At 34.9% G+C, this 22,864-nt stretch overlaps 1 protein-coding gene across 1 annotated transcript in view; it reads left to right on the top strand.

Annotated features, from left to right (window-relative positions):
• The first annotated feature begins 901 nt into the window (after positions 1 to 901).
• The window catches only part of DTHD1 (death domain containing 1), a 70,258-nt gene continuing 48,295 nt past the window's right edge, over positions 902 to 22,864 (top strand). Inside the window, exons 1-5 of the mRNA XM_050790006.1 lie at positions 902 to 1,740; positions 3,585 to 4,200; positions 10,598 to 10,928; positions 13,743 to 13,922; positions 15,014 to 15,258. Of these exons, the coding sequence (XP_050645963.1) occupies positions 1,470 to 1,740; positions 3,585 to 4,200; positions 10,598 to 10,928; positions 13,743 to 13,922; positions 15,014 to 15,258 (1,643 nt within the window). The 5' untranslated portion in view covers positions 902 to 1,469. The remainder of the gene's footprint in view (positions 1,741 to 3,584; positions 4,201 to 10,597; positions 10,929 to 13,742; positions 13,923 to 15,013; positions 15,259 to 22,864) is intronic.

Below are 22,864 nucleotides of genomic sequence, written 5' to 3'. Positions count from 1 at the left end.
TTTAAGGAGTAAGAGAAAGAAAATAAAATGAATGAGTGAGTCTTTAGTTTGAGAAGATTCATATGATCCAATCCATGAAGTGATAGGAACTCATGTTGCAAAAAAGGTCCCCTTTTCAGTGAACAGAAGTTAACTGAAAAAATAAGACACATAATAGCGAAGGAGCCCCTCTCCACTCCGCAGCCACCAGTCGCTCAATACTGCTCCCTTTCTTTTCCTTCAGAGGTTTTGACAGTCTTTACTGCAGTGGCAGTCATTCTTCATTATTTATTCTCTGGGCTTGTTTTTCCCATCTTGTCTTCCAGGTGCTCTGAGTGTAGCTCTTAGAACTTCAGGGCTTAAGATGAGATAATGTGTTGCCTGTGGGAGGGAAGCACTCCGGCTTCCCTTTGAAAAGCTTTCATTTTGTTCCAGTACCCCTGAGGGAACATGAGCCTCTCTGGAATGTACTCACTGCCCTCTCCCTTTGGCGTGGGTGTGTGTTCTCCCTTCCTTGAGCAGTGGGATTGGAGAGAGGGAGGCAGACTGTTCTGGTTTACTCCAAATACCCCCAAGTGCTGTATTGCATAGCCCCATATATGATGTGCTGGCAGGCAGACAGGCAGCAGTGGGGAGAGCTTGTTGTATCTGAATTTTAATTACACATGGTAAAGACTTCTTGCTAGTTTAGAGAAAGCCACTCTTCAGGTTTGCTTTCTTTCAGTGAAGGGGCATTTTTATCCAATTAGAGGGAAATTATTAGAGGCCAAGTTCTTATCTCAGTCTCTGCAGATTTACCATATAAGAAGATGATAATTATACTTACCTAACCAATGGTAATAGGCTCTGCTCCAGTAGAGGAATCTTTTTAAACTCTTGGTTATAAAAATACTATACATATACACATTAATTAGAGTGACTTGTCAAGACCCCATGTGTAACCATATCCAGCTTCAACATTTATTAATTTTTACAGCACGTTTTATACCTCTACCAACCCCTATGCTCCCAGATTATTTAGAAGCAAATCAGACATCACATTATTTTATTCATAAATATTTTTAAGTTTACAGGAATCCTGCCAGCAATATTGTTCTAACAGTTTACTTTTGATTAATAAACTTCTTATCCCACCTGGAATCCATATTTTGTTGCCTGAAAACTTGAAAAGTATTTGGGACTTCCACAGTATATTGATTTAGTAAAACTCACATAGAGAGTTGGATCGTGTGAGTTAGCTCTACCCCAGTGATTAATGTATTCTGTACACAGTAGCACACACGGTACAGTAACGCCCCTTCTTTGGTCACCTAGTAACTTTTCACTAGTCAACACCAAACTGAATAAACCACTATGTTGTGAGAAGGTGCTTGGCTAGCTGACTTGGATCATCTCCTAGAGTTTAGGAGACATAACCATCACCAAGTTTGAATTTGCAAAACCTTTAGGCTTTGCTGGCAGGAGAGAAAATACCACTTTTGGACCATAAAATGGATACGGAATACATGGGCTCAGGGAAACTGGGCCAAATATTGAAGCAGATTTGGAGACAAAACCAGATGCTAAAGCAGGCACTCCTGGGTGATGACCTTTGTGAGGGGGCTGGTGGGGCCACTTGGATGGCCACTGTGGTCTTTCTGGGTCAGGAGCTCAGCAGGGCCCTTCACCAGCTGCTGGAGCACACCGCAGGCACCCTGCATTCCACCTGCCAGCAGCTGCATGTGCTGCTTGACAAGGAGAATCAATGTGTCTGGAGAAAAGGCAAGTATTTTTTTATAACTTATTCTTTCTCTAAGAAATATTGATTAGGGCAAGATCTGAGAGGGACTATGAGCATACCAACAAGGCTAAGACGGAGTTTCTGTCCGCAAGAGACTAACAATTTCATACGGGAAATAAGTCGAGACAAATGCACAATAATGCCAGGGACATTGGGGCCAGTCCCATTAGAAACACTTGAATGAAGTGCTTTTGGACTTCAGAAGCATTTTAAATCCCATCTGTAGGGTGGGGAATTGAGAAGTTTGCTAGAAAAATGTAGTATTTAAGCTGAAGCTTAAAGAGTGAATTGGACTTATGCAGCAGGAAATAGAGAGTTGGTATTTTTTGTAGGATCCAAGACTTAAGAGACAGGAAAATACAGGCCTAGTTTGAGGCAGAGCTAGTAGTTTGTTTTTTTTTTTTTTAATCAGAATATAATATTCTATTTCTAGGGTCATTTGAGCTTAGACTTATTAATTGCAAAATTCCTGAGAAGACTGGAGTGGGTTGGGATAGGGAATTGGATCCCTATACACTGAGGCTGGAGAGGGATTCTTGGGAATAGGTCCAGTTATGGATGTGGAAAAGTACAGCAGGGCAGGAAGAATGTGGAATCTGATGAATATAATCCTAGATAACAACAGTTACTCCAGATAAGCATCTAGGCGGCATCATGAAATTCAACTCTAAATAATGCAGTATCAAGATAAGTGGGCAGGTTCCATCTATGATGAAATCCAGGGTAGATGATATTAAGAAATTCAGTCTAAAGGGCAAATAGTGGGCATCAGGGAAATCTTTCCAAAGGTAGCATGACTGAGACGCCATCAGCTGCAGCCCAAAATCAGACCTTTAATCTCTGGAGGGAATGGAACATGGTCCTTGGCAACATAACAAGACAAATACATATTCAGAAAAAAGCAAGGACTTGGCGAAGGGATGATTTGGTGATGGTTTTAAAAACACTAAGTTATGGGGCCTTAAATTACATATTCTTTAGTTTAGAACTGAATTCTAAAGACTAGAGAGGCACTAAGCCTGCAAGAAGTCATCAGGTGACCTCAGTAGTGAGGAGAAGCAGGATGAACAAATAGGAGCGTGGAAAGAATGATGATGGAGTGAGAGATTATATCAGATTTGACCATACTGAGAGTTGACTCCAGAATGAAGAAGGTTGACCTGAGTTAACAGGCTTTGAAAAGTCACTTCACGTTCCAATCAGAGAATTGGTATGGTCAGAGCTATTCTCTAAAGGACTAATTTGAAAATTTCCAGTGATCACAAATTCATCAGGAGGAATAATATGAACCTAATCCAATTCTTATAGTAGTAACTGGGCTCCAAAACATAGCATCTACATTGGCGGAAATAATGGAGTTATGGTGTTTCTGCCAACCAAGCCACATCTGAAGTGTTCACCTAATTTTCAGCCCAGCATTTTAAATGGATCATTGGTAAACTATTGTACATCCAGTGGTAAAAGAACAGTTCTCAAAATCATAGCAAATGAAAAACAATTGAGGGAGATGTTGACTTCAGTTCTTATTGGAGGAGCGAGAAGTTATGACATTTGTCTTTAAATATTCAAAATATCTTTATAAGCAAGAGGGATTAGATTTACTCTTTGCTACCATGTTAAAAGTGGTTTGTTTTCAATTCTACAATTGTTAAAAGAGTGACAGTTGTATAATTACTTCTCCTTCATGAGATTGGCTTAAATGCCCAGTAAAGGTCTTTGTAGGTTTCTAAAATTATCTTGCCATGTTTCATTAGATGGCAATGCAGAAACATGATTTGGTTTAGTTTTGTATTTATTCTTTGTGTGTCTATGTATGTGTGTGTAGAAATCGTTACTTTCATAGACTGCCTCATAAAAATAACTGAACATTTGGGGAGCACTGCTGCACTTCTAAAGAAAGAAGAAAAGGAGATGTGTAATTTATGCGGCATGCATGATGAATGTACTCCACAGCAGACAATGTCCTCCATTCAAGATACCAAAGCAGCAGACATTGCTGCAAGAGGGGAACGAAATGTCATAGAAACAGTTACTGTTTCTCCCACAAATGGAGAGGACAGTCATTACACAAACCAGGTCCAGTTAGAAAAAAATAAAACACATGTGAGTTCAGCATTAGTGGAAAAAGAAAACAATACATCACTAAAAGGATGTGTACTGGGGCAAGAAGAATCACAGAACAAAATGTTCCCAGATAATGCAGAAAATGAAGATGATAAACAAATAGAACACACGACTGTTGAGAACATAAATGGCGACAGGAAAGAGATTCATGGCATAATCCAGACAACAGAGAGAGAAATTCAAGAAACCTCAGAAAGCCCAAGAGAAGAGATGACCACGTCCTCAATAATATGTGATATCTCCAAGAAATACATAAATAGTACTCTTCCCAATGATTCAGAGAATATAAAGCACAAGAATAACATAATGGAAAAGGAGTAAGTAAATGCAATGTGGGAAGTGCTTAAGTATGCCTACTTATATGTGTGTTTCTATAGTCAGTACATGTCTTAGTACATTCAGGCTGCTATAACAAAACATCAGAAAGTGGGTAGCTTTTAAACAACAGATATTTATCTCTCACAGTTCTGGAGGCTTGGAAATCCAAGATCAAGGTGCTGGCAGATTTGGTGTCTGGGAGGTGGCTTCTTGCTGTGTCCTAACATGGTGGAAAAAGTGAATGAGCTCCCTTGGGCTTATTTTATAAAGGCATTAATCTCATTCCTAAGGACTCCACCCTCATGACCTAATCATTTCCCAAAAGGACCCACCTCCTAATACCATCACCTTGGGGGCCAGGATTTCATTGCATGAATTTTGAGGAGACACAAACATTTAGACTATAGCAACATGCATAGTATTTATACATGAATAAAATTTCCATTTCATATCTCCCAAAGATATTGTAAATTAGTAATTCAGCTTGAATCACTCCTATGAAAATTTATATGGCCACTATTATTAATATTGTTATATATCTTAAAGCTGTATTTCTTATAGCTTTAGGAAACACATTACCTTTTTTTTAAAGAGGAAGGAATTGAGTAGACAGGAAAGTAGTTAAAATGATCAATTGTCCAGATCATGAACACTTTGCAAATTACTACTATTTCAATTATAGTAACAAAAACTAGAAGACTGTAGGGAGTTAGAAGATTTGGAGAGAATGTTTTATCCTTGGATTCACTTTATTTATATTCTCAAGAAAATCATTATGAGTTTTAAGCCTGTGTCTGTAGAACTCTTGGGATTTCATGGATGAACTTTGGGAGGTACTTAAAATTAAATGTGTATGTTCAGACCTATTTCATTTCCCTGGATATGGTCTAGAACTATCATCAGATTCTCTAGGAGACCATGACTTCAAAAAAGTGAGAAAGACCCATCTATTTTGTAAATTTTATCTCCTGTGCAAAGAGGTAATAAGGCCCTATTTGTCCATATAAAATAAGATATTCACACCCATATTTTCCCAGACAAACATAACACGCTTAGAAGTGAAAAAAAATTATTTGTTTTGGGAATCAGAAAAACTTAAATTTCACTTTCTGTTTTATTATATACTAATTCTATGACCCCGGGCAACTTGCTTCATTTCTTAGCCTCATTTTTTTATTTGTAGAAATAATATATACATCCTGGGATTATTTGGTAAGGTCAAATGAGAAAATCACTTAAATGACCTAACACCAGGCCACTTTTTCAGATATTCACACCAGGTAAATGTTAGTCTATTCGTTTATTTTAGCTCCAAAAACTCCCACTTTCTTCACCTGCCACTTACCACCATTGTTCCATTACCTCCATCTCTGCTGTGATATGCTGATGCCCTTTCAGGTGTATGATACCATTTTGAGGACTATGACCTTAGGCAAGTCATTTTACTCACCTTGACACTAGTTATCTTGCTATAAAATGAAGAGGTGGTTCTAATTTGGCTGTAATGTTTCTACAGGTCAGAGAGTCTGATGAATTTTATGTTTGAGGGTATTCAGTGCATGATAGACCTACATGATTTGTAAGAACTACTGCTCTGACAAAACAACTGCTAAAGTAGTCTATATGTGGTTACCTGTTTCACTTGAGAAAAACATTGAAGCTTCATATTCTCACATTCAGAAATGACTCAAAGCATCGGTTAATGAGTCATTGCCTGAACTAACACCTCTTTTAGGTGTTTCCTGGTTAGTGACTTCCTCTTTGCAGCACCCAAACCAATTGTGCTTCGCTTGTGTATTTGAGAAGTTGAGTACTCATTGCAATCCCTTGGCCTAGGAAACTATCATGCCACATAAAAGATGTGTGTGATAAACCCAGATAGCTTTCTGAAAGAAACCTATCTCTTCCTGGCTGTCCTGGTGTACACAAAAAGGGAAAATAAGGCTAGAATAAACCAGTGTGATTACAGTCATCGGTTACTTAAAGATGGGAATATGTTCACAGAAATGCATGGTTGGGTGATTTTGTCAATTATGCAAACACTGCAGAATGTGCATACACAAATCTAGATGGTACAGCCTACTGCACACTTAGTCTATATGGTATAGCATATCGCTCCCAGGCCACAGACTGTAAAGTATGTTACTATACGGAATACTATAGGCATCTATAACACAATGGTAAGTATTTGTGTATTTAAACATATCTAAACATAGAAATGGTACAGTAAAAATACAGTATTATAATTTTTAGGATCACTATTATATGTGCAGTCCATTGTTAACTGGTATGTCTTCATGTTCTACATACCTGTATTTTATTTTTTAAAGTTTTAATAAAAATTTTTCTTTTTTTTATTTCAATAGGTTTTAGGGGAACAGGTGGTGTTTGGTTACATGAATAAGTTCTTTAGTGGTGATTTCTGAGATTTTGGTGCACCCATCACCTGAGCACTGTACACTGTACCCAATGTGTAGTCTTTTATCCCTCACCTCCCTCCCACCCTTTCCCCAGAGTCTCCAAAGTCTATTGTATCATTTTTATGCCTTTGCATCCTCAGAGCTCATCTCCCACTTATAAGTGAGAAAATAAAATCTTTGTTTTTCCATTCCTGAGTAACTTCAGTTTGAGTAATGTTCTCCAATTCCACCCAGGTTGCTGTGAATGCCATTATTTCATTCCTCTTTATGGCTGAATAGTATTCCATGGCATACATATATGTGTGTGTAATATAATATATTATATGTATGTGTATTATATATTATATGTTTATATAATATATAATGTATTTGTATGTAATACTTATATATAATTACATATTATATATAACAATATATGAAATATTATATATAAATATTATATATTATATAATATTTATTTACATAAATATTATATGATTATATAATCAATCACATATTATATATTTATATAAACATTATATAATATTTATACAAATATTATATAATATGTTATATTTGTAATTATATATATTATATATAATATATATATTTATATATTTATATGATACATTTATATAATATACAATATTTATATAATATATAAATTTATATATTTATATAATAGGCCTGTTATATATTTATATAATGTTATATAAATATATACTATATAATATATAAGATAAATTATATATTTATATTTATATATTATATATAAATATTACATATAATACATGTTATATATTATTATGTTATATTATATATAAATATTATATGTTATATTTATATATAATATTGTATATTTATGTTATATGCTATATGTAATTATATTTTATATATTATATTTGTATATAAATATTTTATGTATAATATATATTTATATATTATATATTATATAAATATTATATATTATATATGAAATGTATATAATATATTATATATTATATATATACACACACACACACACATATATGCATACCATGGAATACTATTCAGCCATAAAGAGGAATGAAATAATGGCATTCACAGCAACCTGGACGGAATTGGAGAACATTAACTGAAGTTACTCAGGAATGGAAAAACAAACGTTTTATTTTCTCATTCATATCAAAAAACAAACAAATAAAAACATGTTGGTGTGGATGCGGTGAAAAGGGAACACTTTTACACTGAGGGTGGGAATGTAAAGTGGTGTTCCCTTTTCACCACATCCACACCAACATCTTTTTTGTTTGTTTTTTTATTATGGCCATTCTTGCAGGAGTAAGGTGTTATTGCACGGTGATTTTGATTTGCATTTCCCTGAAAATTAGTGATGTTGAGCATTTTTTCATATGTTTGTTGACCATTTGTATATCTTCTTTTGATAATTGTTTATATATGTCCTTAGTTCACTTTTTGGTGGGATTGTTTGTTTTTACTTGTGGATTTGTTTGAATTTCCTTGCAGATTCTGGATATTAGTCATTTGTCGAATATGTAGATTGAGAAGATTTTCTCCCACTCTGTGGGTTGTCTGTTTACTCTGCTGATTGTTTATTTTGCTGTGTAGAAGCTTTTTAGTTTAGTTAAGGCCTATATATTTTTGTTTTTGTTGCATTTGCTTTTGGGTTCTGGGTCATGAAGTCTTTGCTTAAGCCAATGTCTAGAAAAGTTTTTCTGATGTTATTTTTTATTTTATTTTATTTTGAGATGGAGTCTTACTCTTTCCCGCAGGCTGGATTGCAGTGGCACGATCTCAGCTCACTGCAACCTCCACCTCCCGGGTTCGAGCAATTCTCCTGTTTAAGCCTCCTGGGTAGCTGGGACTACAGGTGCCTGCCAGCACGCCAACTAATTTTTGTATCGTTAGTAGAGATGGAATTTCACCATATTGGTCAGTCTGGTCTTGAATTCCTGACCTTAGGTGATCCTTCCGCCTCGGCCTCCCAAAGTGCTGAGATTACAGGCGTGAGCCACCGTGCTGGGCCTCTGATGTTATCTTCTAGAACTTTTTATGGTTTTAGGTCTGATTTAAGTCCTTGATACATCTTGAGTTGATTTTTGTGTAAGGTGGGAAATGAGGATGCAGTTTCATTCTTCCGTATGTGACTTGCCAATTATCCCAGCACCATTTGTTGAATAGGGTGTCCTTTCCCCAGTTTATGTTTTTGTTTGCTTTGTTGAAGATCAGTTGGCTGTAAGTATTTAGCTTTATTTCTGGGTTCTCTATTCTGTTCCATTGGTCTATGTGCCTATTTGTATACCAGTGCCATGCTGTTTTGGTAACTACCATGTAACTGTATTTTAGTGTCTAGTCTAGATCTATTTCACTAGGGCTAGAGAGAATGGAACTGTTTAAAAGTCTCCTTGTCCTACTTCATCTGTCAGTTGAGAAACATAACTCCTGGAAGAAAAGTGTATTAATATGGTTTCCAAGGCACAGAGGAGAGTCATTCCTAAAGTTATACAATGCTGGGTCACTGTATCCTCTATTAAACAATGTTTCTCGTTTTTTGAATTACATTGATCACCATCACCAAAGAATACTCAAGCAGAACAATGTGCTGAGTCATTTTCTATTCCTTCTAACTATGAGTTTAGAATTGTAAACATAAATCAATGACTCTCTCTGCAATTTCTACATATTTTTTGGATTTCTATGTTAAATTGCACTTTATAATTCTATTCACCAGTAATTGAAAAATGTCTAAAATCTGATTATTGTAGAGCTGGACATTAATGCTTTATTAAATATAGATCCTCTTATTTCTCTTCAACATTGCCAGTATTTCAATCATTTCACTGGTATAAATGAGTAGTAAAAAAAGAGGAACTCAAGTTGGTCATTTTAATGTAGAAAACCAGCATTTATTGAGCACACTTCTTAGGCCAACACATTATTGTATGTTTAAGTGGTTCATTGCATTCAGTCTTCACACTATTATGAATTAGATGTTAGTTTCAATTTGCAATGAATAAAGTAACCAGCATTTTTGAATGATTTAAGGAATTATGATATTATATTCAATAGTTTGGACTTTTACATTAAAGCTAGATGGAGCCAATTATCCGTCCTAAAATTTACCATCTGTGGGATCTTTGAAAGAAAGTTAAAGTTTCTAAGCCTCAGTGTTTTTATCTGTAAAATAGTTACATTAGTAGCACCTGCCTGATACAATAGTTGTGAGAATAGTGTGTAGCCTAAAAACTACTTAATAGAAAGCAGTAAAATATTAGCTATTTTAATAAAAATTATTAATTTGTAAGGTCAAGTAAATAGTGACTGATCTCAAATCTGAATTCAAATCTATGACTCTCAAATCCTCGGCAAATTTGATGGTTAAAAAGAGTAAAATGAATGATCAAAATAAAATTTTGGATTGATTTTTTGGGAGATTGTAAGTGATCTTTGCCTAATTATTATGATTAATGATAAATTTACAGTTTTTTTGTATCTTTCTCAGCTTTTCTAAAAATATATAATCACCATCATCATTTGATCTAGTGTGTTTAGACAATTACAATACTTCATATATGTTGACTCCCTCTCCTCACAGTTGAGGAAATTATTCAAGTATTAGTACTGATTTTACTTCAGCAATCTTCAGCTTTATATTGTGGAATGAATCAATTGCTTAAATAACAATGGTAGCAAAATGAATTATAGCTGATATATATAACACATATGGTGTACCAGACATAGCTCTAATTACTTCCCATGTAATGGTTCATTTAATTCAATTCATACTCCCATGAGACAGTTATTATGTTATCACCCTTTTACCATTGAGGAAACTGAGGCACAGAGAGGCTGAGGATCTTGCCCAAGGTCACAGGTTTGATCAGAACTGGAATTCACACCAAGACAATGTAGATCTAGAGTCTGTGCTTTTCTGCATTTAGCTGTAAAGTACATAAATCAAATAATTGGAAAAATGACATTCTTTTTTCCCCTTCAGGTATCTTGATGTGCTGAGTGATGATACTGACCCCCAAGTGTCTTGTTATATTACAGCACCATCATATGTTCTACAACAACTGGAATGCCGGATAATAAATAACATGAGTTCTTTAATAGTGGGTGATAATGAAGAGTTAGTTAGCAACGTCGTAACTATTGAATGCTCAGATAAGGAAAAGAGAATTCCATTTCCAATAGGCATTGCAATTCCATTTACTGCACGTTACAGAGGAAATTACAGAGATATCATGGTGAAAGTGTGTGACACAAACCTTCAATCAAGTTACCTAAACCCAAATTCACTGGAAGGAATGAAGGGAGGTTATAAGGTTAGTAAATTCCTGACTATATCTACATTTGCTGTTTGGCTCCTCTTCTAAATATTACTCAGACTAATAGACTGTAGTGTAGATATAATTGCTCCACTAGTAATAAATGGAAGGATTTTTGGATTTGTGCCAGAGCATTCACAATTTATTGCCATCAATAAAGATCAAAGGATGGAAATGATTAGCCAAAGTTAGGAATGGAGAGCTTAGTTTGAACACCTACCAAATGTTATTTTTTTTCACCTAGGAAACAAAATCAAAATCATGGCTTAATTACTTTTGTGCTTTTGACTAACTTCAGACCAACATTTCTAATATGATGGACCCTTGTCTAAATTTAAGAATGTTAGAATCCCCAGATGATAGTAGCTTTAATTGTTATTATTCATGGGTTGGGAAAATATACAAAAAATTTAAAAATTTGTGTATGTGTGTGTATGCCTTGAGATTGTTAATAAGTCTAGAAATGAAATTTGGTCTATACATAGAAGAAAGTATATGTGGTAGTTAAGATGTGGCCTGTGGAAGAAGATTGGTTAGGTTTGACATATGGTTTCTACACTTTCTTGCTGTGTGAACTTGGGAAAATTATGTAACCTTGCTGTGACTCAGTGACTTCATCTGAGAGATAAACATGATAATAGTGTCTACCTGGTATGGTTGTAAGAATTAAATAGATAATACACTTATGAAGAGAGAAAGAAGCCTGTAAATACATGTTAGTTGTTGATAAATTATCATTTTCATGTCAGATTTTAATTGTAATAACTCTGAGGCTCTGTATGATCACAAATTCATATGCTGTGAAGAGAGAATATAATAACTGTTAAATTTAGTGTGGAGGCTGGGCTCGGTGGCTCACACCTGTAATCCCAGCACTTTGGGAGGCCAAGGTAGGCTAATCACCTGAGGTCGTGAGTTCGAGACCAGCCTGACCACCATGGAGAAATCCAGTCTCTACTAAAAATAAAAAATTAGCTGGGCCTGGTGGTGCATGTCTGTAATCCCAGCTACTCGGGAGGCTGAGGCAGGAGAATCGCTTGAACCCGGGAAGCAGAGGGTGCGGTGAGCCGAGATTGTACCCGTGCACTCCAACCTGGGCAATAAGAGTGAAACTCCGTCTCAAAAAAATAAAAAAATAATAATAATAAACTTAGTATGGAGTTTATGGATACTAATATTTAAAGTTTTTCTTTGGGCCACTTAACTTCTTTTTAAGCAATTAAAATATTTATCTTTTTCAGCTTTATGTAAGTTGTCATTTGATGAGGAGGGCAGGGAATAAATGTAAAAAAAATCCATATATACATGGAATTATTTGTTATATATTTATTTTGTGATTTTGGTTTTCTCTGGGTTTCAAATAAGGTTTTATAGTTGAATATGAAAGCTAAGCCTATTCTATGTACTTACTCCAATTCCTGCAACTAATACATTTTATATTTAGTATCAGAAGTTTCTAGGTATGATAGTCTAGTCAGCATTGCCCTCGATTAGAGCTCTTAAATTTTGGCCAGTCTGTGTAACTATCACAATAAAAGCGAAAACTGCTCATAGCCCACTTGTCATAAAATGGGTTTGGAAAATGTTTAGTAAATGGATAATTAAAACAAAAGAGAGAGAGAGAAGGAGAGAGAGAGAGGGAATCATTGGGTATCATAACAAATACAGGCATGAATTTTTCTCTTTATAGTAAGAAAAAAATTTAAACTCTGGATTACTTCCAAATTTTTATGTGGATCGTATGACATTTTCAATTTCTAATTATTTAAAAACCTTTTTGGCTTTTCAGAATCTATCAAATATGATCGAAGTGCACAGCAACTACCATTGGTTTCTAGAAGATCTTTCTTTTTCACTTCTCACAATTTTCCCTCTGGCCAATTAATAATATTCACCATGCCCTGAATTTTCCCAGAGACAGATTCATTCAGCGATATTGTGAAATCTCTTCCTTAGTCAGCTTTCAAATGGTAGACTATTTTCCATTGTGATTGTCCCTGAAATGTTTTTCTGTGTATGTGAGCGTGATTATCCACTCATGCTGGGGCAGAGCCTGGCTGCTGTTTGGGGAAGTATGAATAGACCAAATTACTTCTAACTCTGCCTCCTTCTTTTAAGCTTTGGTGATTATAGGAAAAGATCATTTTGTTTTCATTTATGTACGCAGTTGCCTTTTGTGCAATAAAAAACCTTCAGTATGTGTCTGTATATATGCATTATAAATTTGAATGTCGTTATATGAAAAGAAACACAAATATCTTAGTCATTTGCTCCCACTGGACAGAGAGACATAGAGAAAATGACTTTATTTGGGGAACCTAAGTTATTGTGAGCTATTAGAAGAAAGAATTTGCTGACAGCACAGGTGTTACAGTGTTTAAGCCAACTACACAAATAATGGATTTCCAGTCCTTAGGATTCCCTAAAACAGTGTTGAATGTTTTGGATAAAGGTCAGTATTTAAAATCAATTCTCACTAATGGAGGCTAGAATTCTAGGAACAATAATATTTGTGAAAACACTGAAAATAATTGCCCATTATTCGCACAATTTTGGGGGAAGATTTAATTTAAATTTAAGAAATATGTTTATTTTTGTTTTTTATTTTGTAGTCTAAATTTGAGAAACTCTTACCGATTTCTACTTAATCTCATAAAATAACCATCCATTTTAGGTTCCTGGAATCATTTTAAATCGTAGGTGATTAAATAAAGAGTGTAGAGATTTTTTTTGACAATCCATAGAGTCTATACAGCAAATATTTTTCAAATCGGTGCTATACCTTGTTTTAATGTTCTTTATTCCATACAGGGGACTTGTGCTTCAGTAAAAGTTTACAAATTGGGTATCTTTTCTGTTGTGTCTTGTTTAAAGAAAGAGTCGTTCACAGTAACAAAGAAAGGCCTCACTCTTAAGTCAAGCATGGATTCCCGAATATCCTTAAGTTACCCTCCAGGAGTTTTTACCTCTCCAGTACTTGTGCAGTTAAAGGTAAACATATTAAAAATAGGTGAGTTCCTGCTCATAGATTTTGTGGGTCATCAAGCATGGTTCTAAACAACAAAGAAGGTACCAATATTTAATATAACAATAAATGGATTATTTTATATAGTTGTAATGGCCTAATACCTAGTGATATTATCAATAATGTAATGATTTTGAGCATATTAAATATCATTAAAAAATAAATCTTCTCTTTATTCAAAAGATTTTCGCAGTTAGTCTTTTGTGTTGTGTTGTTTTGTTTATGATATTTATTGGGAAAATTTATGTTGCATGACTATGAAAGAATTGATGACAGATTTTGGAACATTCATATAATTCAAAGATTTTGATCAGAGAGGATGGCAAAAAAGAGGACAATCAATTACAATATTTATTATAATAAATATTTGGTTATATTTAATTATGAAACAGCCATTTTCTGGGAGTAAGGATTTAATATATGCAAACACTATTTGCAAAGGGCATGTAAATGTATATTTTTCAAGACTTATTTCCTCAAATAATATTCTCTGTTCATCTTGCTTCATTCCCCTCCCATGCTCTCCTCTCTATTTCTTCCAGTTGTTAATGTAAGTGGTAAGTGAAGAAGAATGATTAGGAAGAAAACATATAATAAATAACTTATTTATAGATATTTTCCATGAACTTTGAAATGTTGGAATCATCTTAGCTATGTTTTATTTTTAACCATTCTTATGTGAAAAGAAACAAGTCATGTTTTTCTAGTTTCTAAAGATCACTTGATCTAATAATAGTCCTAATTAGAAATCATTATAAAACATCTATTTTGTTTTCTAGGTCATTTTGTTGCCTGCAATTAAGTCTGTTTCTTAGTTATTTATAACATAAAACAGGGAACCCATATTTCAGAAAGACTTTGTAAAAAGGGCCCAAATACTGTGTTCTTTTATACATTATAAATATTTTATAAAATGCAATGTTGATTACAGCTAACAATGTATAGAGAAATGTATAAAACTATGCTCCATAAAATTTTCAAAAAACTGGATTAGAAATGTACCAACAGTTTGCATCTTTTCTATTAAAATGTAAGAAAAAATATATTTTTTGTTTAGATCCAACCAGTTGACCCAGCTCTGGTGGCACATTTAAAAGCACAGCAAGATACTTTCTACTCAGTCCAATCCACAAGCCCTCTGATTCACATTCAGCACCCATCAACTTATCCTTTTCAGAAGCCAGTGACTGTATTTTTACCTTGTTCTCCATACCTTGATAAAAACAATCTTGATTCTGAGATAGATCATAAAAGACGAGCAAGTGCCACAATAAATAGGATTACATCTTCATATTTCAGCCGGTGAGTAAGTTTCTAATATTGTGACTGGCTTAATGTCAAACAAAGAAGCTTAGATGATTAAAACTTGCAGTCAAATATCTTGTATTTAAATTCTGTATTAAAATAGTATGAAATACCTTTAATCTAGAAAGAAAATATTGTGGATCCAAAAAAAGGTAATAATTTTAGCTGTTATGGACCCCAAAATTCCTACAAGTATAAAGATAAAGATGGAGACAGTAAGAACCCTAGCAGAAATGCATGCTGGGGTGGCACATTTTGAAAGCTTCAATCTATTCAAAGCACTGGAAATTTAGTCAGCAGAGGTAGGAGAAAGACATACCATAGTCCAGAGGAATTATACTCAGTAAAAATGGCTAGATGCTGACAATTGAATCAGGTATTATGCAAAGGGATCTCATCTCTAGATTCAAGAATGAGATTCAAATAGCTACCAAACAATAATTGGTGGATAAGCATTCATTTGAGGGTAAGAAAAAAAACCAAAATCCTACGTGGTGTTTGAAGAAAAACAAATCAATACCAAGATTTCTAAAGAATATCAAAAACAACAAAAAACAAACTTGTAGAAATACAAAGGAAGAGAGAGATAGCATCATCCTGATGTTTCTCAGTCATTTGAATAATGAGAATTACAGTTACCTGGAGAATATTAAAGAAACCTATTTTATAAGTTTAGTTGTAGCCAGTAAGCATAATTGCCAAGAAACACTAGCAGAAAATCATCAGAATAGATGAAGAAAAGATGAAAGGACAAAGGGATGTGGCATAAAGATAACAAGATGAGATGAAAAGGGACCAAAATATGATAAGGAGTCATTTCAAAGTGCTGCAAACTGATAATTATAGGTACCATTGAAGAAGAGGCCAAGCAATCATTAAAAAAGCAACAATCAAAGGCCTAGGTGAATTTGATTTTTTGATGCTGATTAAAGCCTTGAGTTAAAAGTGCTGATTGGTTACTAGAAAAATTTATGAAAAAAGACCCAACTTAGACATAACATGGCAAACTGAAATGTAGGTTTAAATAAAACATAATTCCGTAAGCATCCGTTAACCAGAAACAGATTATGCAAAAAAGGAATGAAATCAATCTGGTGTCAGTTTTATTCTTTGCAGCACTAATATCAGGAAATAAAAATGGACCAAAATCTTCAAAGTTCTCAAGTTCTCAAAGGGCAAGATTGAGAAATTAGGGTTTTCATCCTACAAAGACGCCATTTTGTTTCTGTTTTGTTTTTAAATACAAGGGCTCTCAGAATGGACTACTCACATGCTCTTAAAGTACATAAAATTAATAGGCTGACTTAATAAGATTCAAGATATCAAGAACAAGCAAGTATTATTCTTATCTTTAAAATTTGATATTGAGCATAAATAATATAAAAGCAGAAAAATTCAAAAGTAAAAATATATATGAAAGAGATAATGGAAAGTAAACAAAACATCAGCATGGTGATATGTGTCTACTTTTAAAAGCAAGTGTAAGCAAGATAATATATGTAAAATAATCTTATGACAATGAATATAAATGAGTTAAACATAATTCATATTATTGTCCATATTTCATAATCTTACTTTGATATTTTTAAATACTTTATATGATGTGCTTGGGTGATTTCCTAAGGTTTATTATACACATTATTAATTTTTTATCATTTGTTTAAATTGTTCATTTTATTCACTATAATTAACATTTCTAAAAGCTTAGTGCTTTTTCCAATCTGCTTCATTGTTTTACTACGCTTTATATAGTTGATCCTTGAACAATGCAGGGGAATTAGGGGTGCCAACTACCAAGCAGTTGAAAATGTGTGTATAATTTTTGACTCCTCAAAACTGAACTGCTTATAGCCTATGGTTGACCAGGAGAAAAACCTTACCAATGATATAAACAGTCTATTAACACATATTTTTAAGGTATATGTACTATATACTGCTTCTTATAATAAAGCAAGCTAGAGAAAAGAAAACGTTATTAAGAAAATCATATTCATTAAGTGGAAGTGGATAATCATAAAGGTTTTCATCCTTGTCTCTTCATTTTGAGTAGGCTGAGGAGGAGGAGGAAGAGGAGGGGTTGGTGTCGCTGTCTCAGGAGTGGCAGAGGAGCAAGAAAATCTGTGTACACGTAGACCTACAGAATTCAAACCTGTGTTGTTCAAGGTTCAGCTGTATTTCTTCCTTTATTCCTTTAATTATTTAAGCATATTTATTTTATGGTCTCTTTTAGAATAATCTATTTATTAACATGATGTGTAACACTATATCATCTATCTGGGAGCATAGTGTAATCTTGCAGAATTTCATACTGATTCTGTTCTAGGCTCTTACCCTTAGACATTCATTTCCAAGTATTGATTTTAATTTTTGATCAGATATAAATATCAAGTCTTCTTCTCCCTTTTCCCCCAATCCAAAGCAATTAATTTTGTATGTGTGTGCTTCTTGACTACTTTCTTGAGCCAACAAGCAACAGGGTTTTGGTTATTGCTACCAATAACCAAATAACCAGAAAAGGTTATGCCTCTCTCATGGCCAGTGATGCCCTTCTGAGATCCCAGCTTCAAGACTTAGTTCAAGTTCCCTCCCTGCGCAGCTGGAGGTTGCATCTTATGTCTGGGAATAGATATTAAAATGTACCTCGAGTCCCTGGGATGTGTGCATGTTTGGGGTTGAGAAGAGGAGGCCGATTGAGGAAGGAGCACCCACAGAATCAATTCCTCGAGTTCCCTAAGGAAGAAAGAGAATTCTTACTTTTTAGATCCTTGAGTCCAGATCTAGAGGGGATTTCTTTTTCAGCTTTTGAGTTCATATAAGTGTGTGTGTGTGCACGTGTGTGTTTCTGTGTGTGTGTGTGTGTTTATGTGACATTTTGTCCAGAATTCTTGTGGAGTGGGAAAATGGCTATTTGTCATCAGTTAAATTGGCCAAGTTGCTAGAAATTGACACTTTTTTTTGCCTTTGTACATAATTTCTCTTCTAGAAAATCTTTCTTCTGCCACATTTAACTGATAAACTCTTGCCTATTCTGTAAGTTTCAGTTCAACTTTTTCTTTTTCTGCGCAGATATCCTAAGCTCTCTAGGAGCAATCAAGTGCTCTCTTTTTGTGCCAACCCCATCCTTTGTACACACCCTACATTCTCCTGTAGCAATAATATATATTCTCTTTTACATGTCATCACTTAGCACAATTGCAGCATAGTAAATGCTAAAAACATTAGGTAAATTAAATAAATTAGTGAGTAAACTCGTGGAAATGTAAATTGTATTGCAAATTCATCTGCACTTTTTGACAATATTAAATTGACACATTACAATGTGCTATGTTGTTATTAGTCTCAAATAGTAGGTACATTTTTTTTCCATCTAGTGGAGCATAAAACAAGCAAATGAGAATCCATCTCAACTGTTTATTTAGCATTCTTTCATCAAAGAATGAAAGCCAGTTGGACATTTTCTATGGAAACAGAAACACAAAAAGCAATCCATACCCCATGTAATGAAAAAGATGAAAACTATTTGAGGCCAAAGCATAGTCTGAAGATTAGGAATGAAAGGTCTGTATTGTGTCATGTTCCTTTATGTCTGAATGATTTCTAGGGAAAAGATGAGAGTCATTTAATTATGTGCCAAAAAAGATTTCTCGTGGCAGTAAAGGGGAAAAATACCTTATTAAATAGGAGTTTATTCCTTACTATGCAATCAATATTTTAGAGAGTTAGACAGGAAAATGGTTTTTGCCCATGAAAAATGACATTTCCGACATAATGCAATTGCTTTCAAGATTAAGTTGTTCAAATGTAATATGCGATTCACACCTGAGAATATTTATAAAATATATGTAAGTCATACCATATAATGAAATGGACAACTAGTACAGCTAATATCAAATGATAAACTGATCATTATCGATAAAATTATGCATCTCCTTACTTGCCCCACCTCATTCAATCCCCTTTGTCCTCACCACAGTCACTCATCCCCACCAAATTTAACCACTATTCTGAAATTTTCAATTATTCTTTTGCTTTTATTTATTTCTCTGTTTGATCACATATACTTATATTTGTCCCGACACATTTTATTCTTCTCCGGCAGCACTCCATATGTTAAAGTTGAGTCACTCTGGTTTGTTTGGAAGAGAGCATAGTTCACTAGGGGTCATCTTTGGAGACCACCTACCACATTTGCTATAACATACTAGGATAAAAATGATTTTTTTCCACTTCTTTGGAGATATTATGTCACTCTTTATTGCCATTGTGAAGACTGCAGTGGACGCAATTTTCATAACTTTATGGATCATCTGCTTTATTTTGTCTGCTGCTTTCAAGATCTTTTCTTTGCACTTGGTGTTTTGCATTTATCTATGATGTGCCTAGATGCAAATTTTAAACTTTTTCTGAATACAATATATTGTGCTTCCTGAATAAGTGGATGTATGCCTTTTCACATTTCTGAAAAGTTCTTATGTGCTTTCTAATCAAATGATGGCACTTCTCCATTGTATGCACTCTGTCCTTCTGAGTTTCCAAATAGATGTATAGATGTATATATGACCACCTTATTTATTTATTCATTTATTTATTTATTTATTTATTTATTTTTATTATATTTTAAGTTCTAGGGTGCATGTGCACAACGTACAGGTTTGTTACATATGTATACAAGTGCCATGTTTGTGTCCTGTGCCCATTAACTCATCATTTACCTTAGGTATATCTCCTAATGCTATCCCTACCCTGTATCCCCACCCCACAACAGACCCCTGTGTGTGATGTTCCCCTTCCTGTGTCCAAGTGATCTCATTATTCAGTTCCCACCTATGAGTGAGAACATGCAGTGTTTGGTTTTCTGTTCTTGCAATAGTTTGCTGAGAATAATGGTTTCCAGCTGCATCCATGTCCCTACAAAGGACACGAACTCATCCTTTTTTATGGCTGCATAGTATTCCATGGTGTATATGTGCCACATTTTCTTAATCCAGTCTGTCACTGATGGACATTTGGGTTGATTCCAAGTCTTTGCTATTGTGAATAGTGCCGCAATAAACATACGTGTGCATGTGTCTTTATAGCAGCATGATTTATAATCCTTTGGGTATATACCCAGTAATAGGATGGCTGGGTCAAATGATATTTCTAGTTCTAGATCCTTGAGGAATCGCTACACTGTCTTTCACAATGGTTGAACTAATTTATGGTCCCACCAACAGTGTAAAAGTGTTCCTCATTCTCCACATCCTCTCCAGCACCTGTTGTTTCCTGACTTTTTAATGATTGCCATTCTAAATGTGTGAGATGGTATTTCATTGTGGTTTTGCTTTGCATTTCTCTGATGGTGAGTGATGATGAGCATTTTTTCATGTGTCTGTTGGCTGCATAAATGTCTTCTTTTAAGAAGTGTCTGTTCATATCCTTTGCCCACTTTTTTATAGGGTTGTTTGTTTTTCTCTTGTAAATTTGTCTGAGTTCTTTGTAGGTTCTGGATATTAGCCCTTTGTCAGATGAGTAGATTGCAAAAGTTTTCTCCCATTCTGTAGGTTGCCTGTTCACTCTGATGGTAGTTTATTTTGCTGTGTAGAAGCTCTTTAGTTTAATACAATGCCATCCCCATTAAGCTACCAATGACTTTCTTCACAAAATTGGAAAAAACTACTTTCAAGTTCATATGGAACCAAAAAAGAGCCCATATTGCTAAGACAATCCTAAGCCAAAAGAGTGAAGCTGGAGGCATCATGTTACCTGAATTCAAACTATACTACAAGGCTGCAGTAACCAAAACAGCATGGTACTGGTACCAAAACAGAGATATAGACTAATGAAACAGAACAGAGCCCTCAGAAATAATACCACACATCTATAACCATCTGATCTTTGACAAACCTGACAAAAACAAGAAATGGGGAAAGGATCCAAAATAAAAAATAAACAGAACTGCTGGGACCTGGGATCCCCCCCTCCCAGGCTCAGGCATGACCCTCTTGCCACCTGCAGTCTTGGCTCAAACCTCTCCCAGGGGCCACCCCTGACCACCCCCCACTTTCTAAACTGCACCCTGCACTCCCATCCCCGGGGCTCCCCAGTTCCCTCTCCTCCCTCACAGCTGACAAGGTGTCATGAGCATTAGATGAGCGAACACACACAGCACACACATCACCCGGCTTGCACACAGCCGCTGTTCAGCATTAGATTTAACTTTGAATATTCACCGAATTTAAGACACCATCGACAGCAAAGCACTGCGCTATTTTATGAACCACTAAGAAAGAGAAAATGCTGCCAATGAAACTGACATGACGCTTTCTTATCACTCATAACTTTCATTTTGCACTTATTGAAGGAGCTCTTCTGGACTTAATTAGACATGGATTTGTACTGGCCATCACTTTGGCACACACATAAAAGAAAGATATCAGCAAAATAAAATTTGTTAAGATATTTCTAAAAATAAATAAATAAATAAATAAATGGTGCTGGGAAAACTAGCAAGCCATATGTAGAAAGCTGAAACTGGATCCGTTCCTTACACCTTATATGGAAATTAATTCACGATAGATTAGCAACTTAAATGTTAGACCCAAAACCACAAAAACCCTAGAAGAAAACCTAGGCAATACAATTCAGGACATAGGCATGGGCAAGGACTTCATATCTAAAACACAAAAGCAATGGCAACAAAAGTCAAAATTGACAAATGACCACCTCTTTTTAAATTCCGTATTGTTTTACTTCCCTTATGTTTTCCATCTCCCTGTCTCTATGTGCCATATTCTGTGCGATTTATTCACATTCCAGTTTGAAATGGCAAAAATAAGGCATACCTTAAAAATGTACTTTTAATCTATTATTTGAGTTTTGTTTTAGACAATTATATTTTTTATTTCTTAAAGTTCTATTTTCCCAGCTACTGGGAAGGCTGAGGTGGGAGCACAGGAGATTGAGGCTGTAGTGAGCCGAGATCATGCCACTACACTCCAGCCTGGGTGACAGAGTGAGACCCTGTTTAAAAAAACAAAAACAGAAACAAAAAACAAAAAAAAGTTCTACGTGGCCCTTATTTAAATCTCCCTAATTATCTTTAGAGTTTCCTCCTGCTTACTTATTTGTGGGATACTGTCCTTTATTAAACTTTTCATATATAGTTGTTTTCATCTTAAGTCTCCTAATTCTAACATCTGAAGTCTTTGGGAGTGTTTATATCTGTCATCCATGGCATTTACCTTCTAATTTGTTTGAGAACTTTTGCTTGTGAGCATGCAAACGTGGGGTTTCTTCAGGCATAATGGAGTTGCTTTCCTCAAGGTGGCATTTGTTCCCACCTCTGCTGAGAACCATCTGCTACTTACCTGGGGCTACATTAACCTTCTTGAGAGTCTTGGTGAAGATCTCAAGTTCACCTTTCCCACATGGCTGTTACCCCAAGGACTGACAGCTTCATGTTCTGCTCACTTGATTATTGCTTACGGTTGCATGCTCCTGCATCTACATTACAGGAAAGGTGCTTGCCATCTTAGTAATCCCCTCATTCCTGCCTGGTTTCTCCCTTAGCTGCAACCCTGACTTCACACATTTTATTTGGAGAGGAGTTTGGAAAATTTCA

Source organism: Macaca thibetana, chromosome 5, assembly GCF_024542745.1.
Source record: "Macaca thibetana thibetana isolate TM-01 chromosome 5, ASM2454274v1, whole genome shotgun sequence".
Classification (NCBI taxonomy): Eukaryota; Metazoa; Chordata; class Mammalia; order Primates; family Cercopithecidae; genus Macaca; species Macaca thibetana.
Note: the sequence above shows the minus strand (reverse complement) of the source record. Positions and strands in the feature narration are given on the sequence as shown.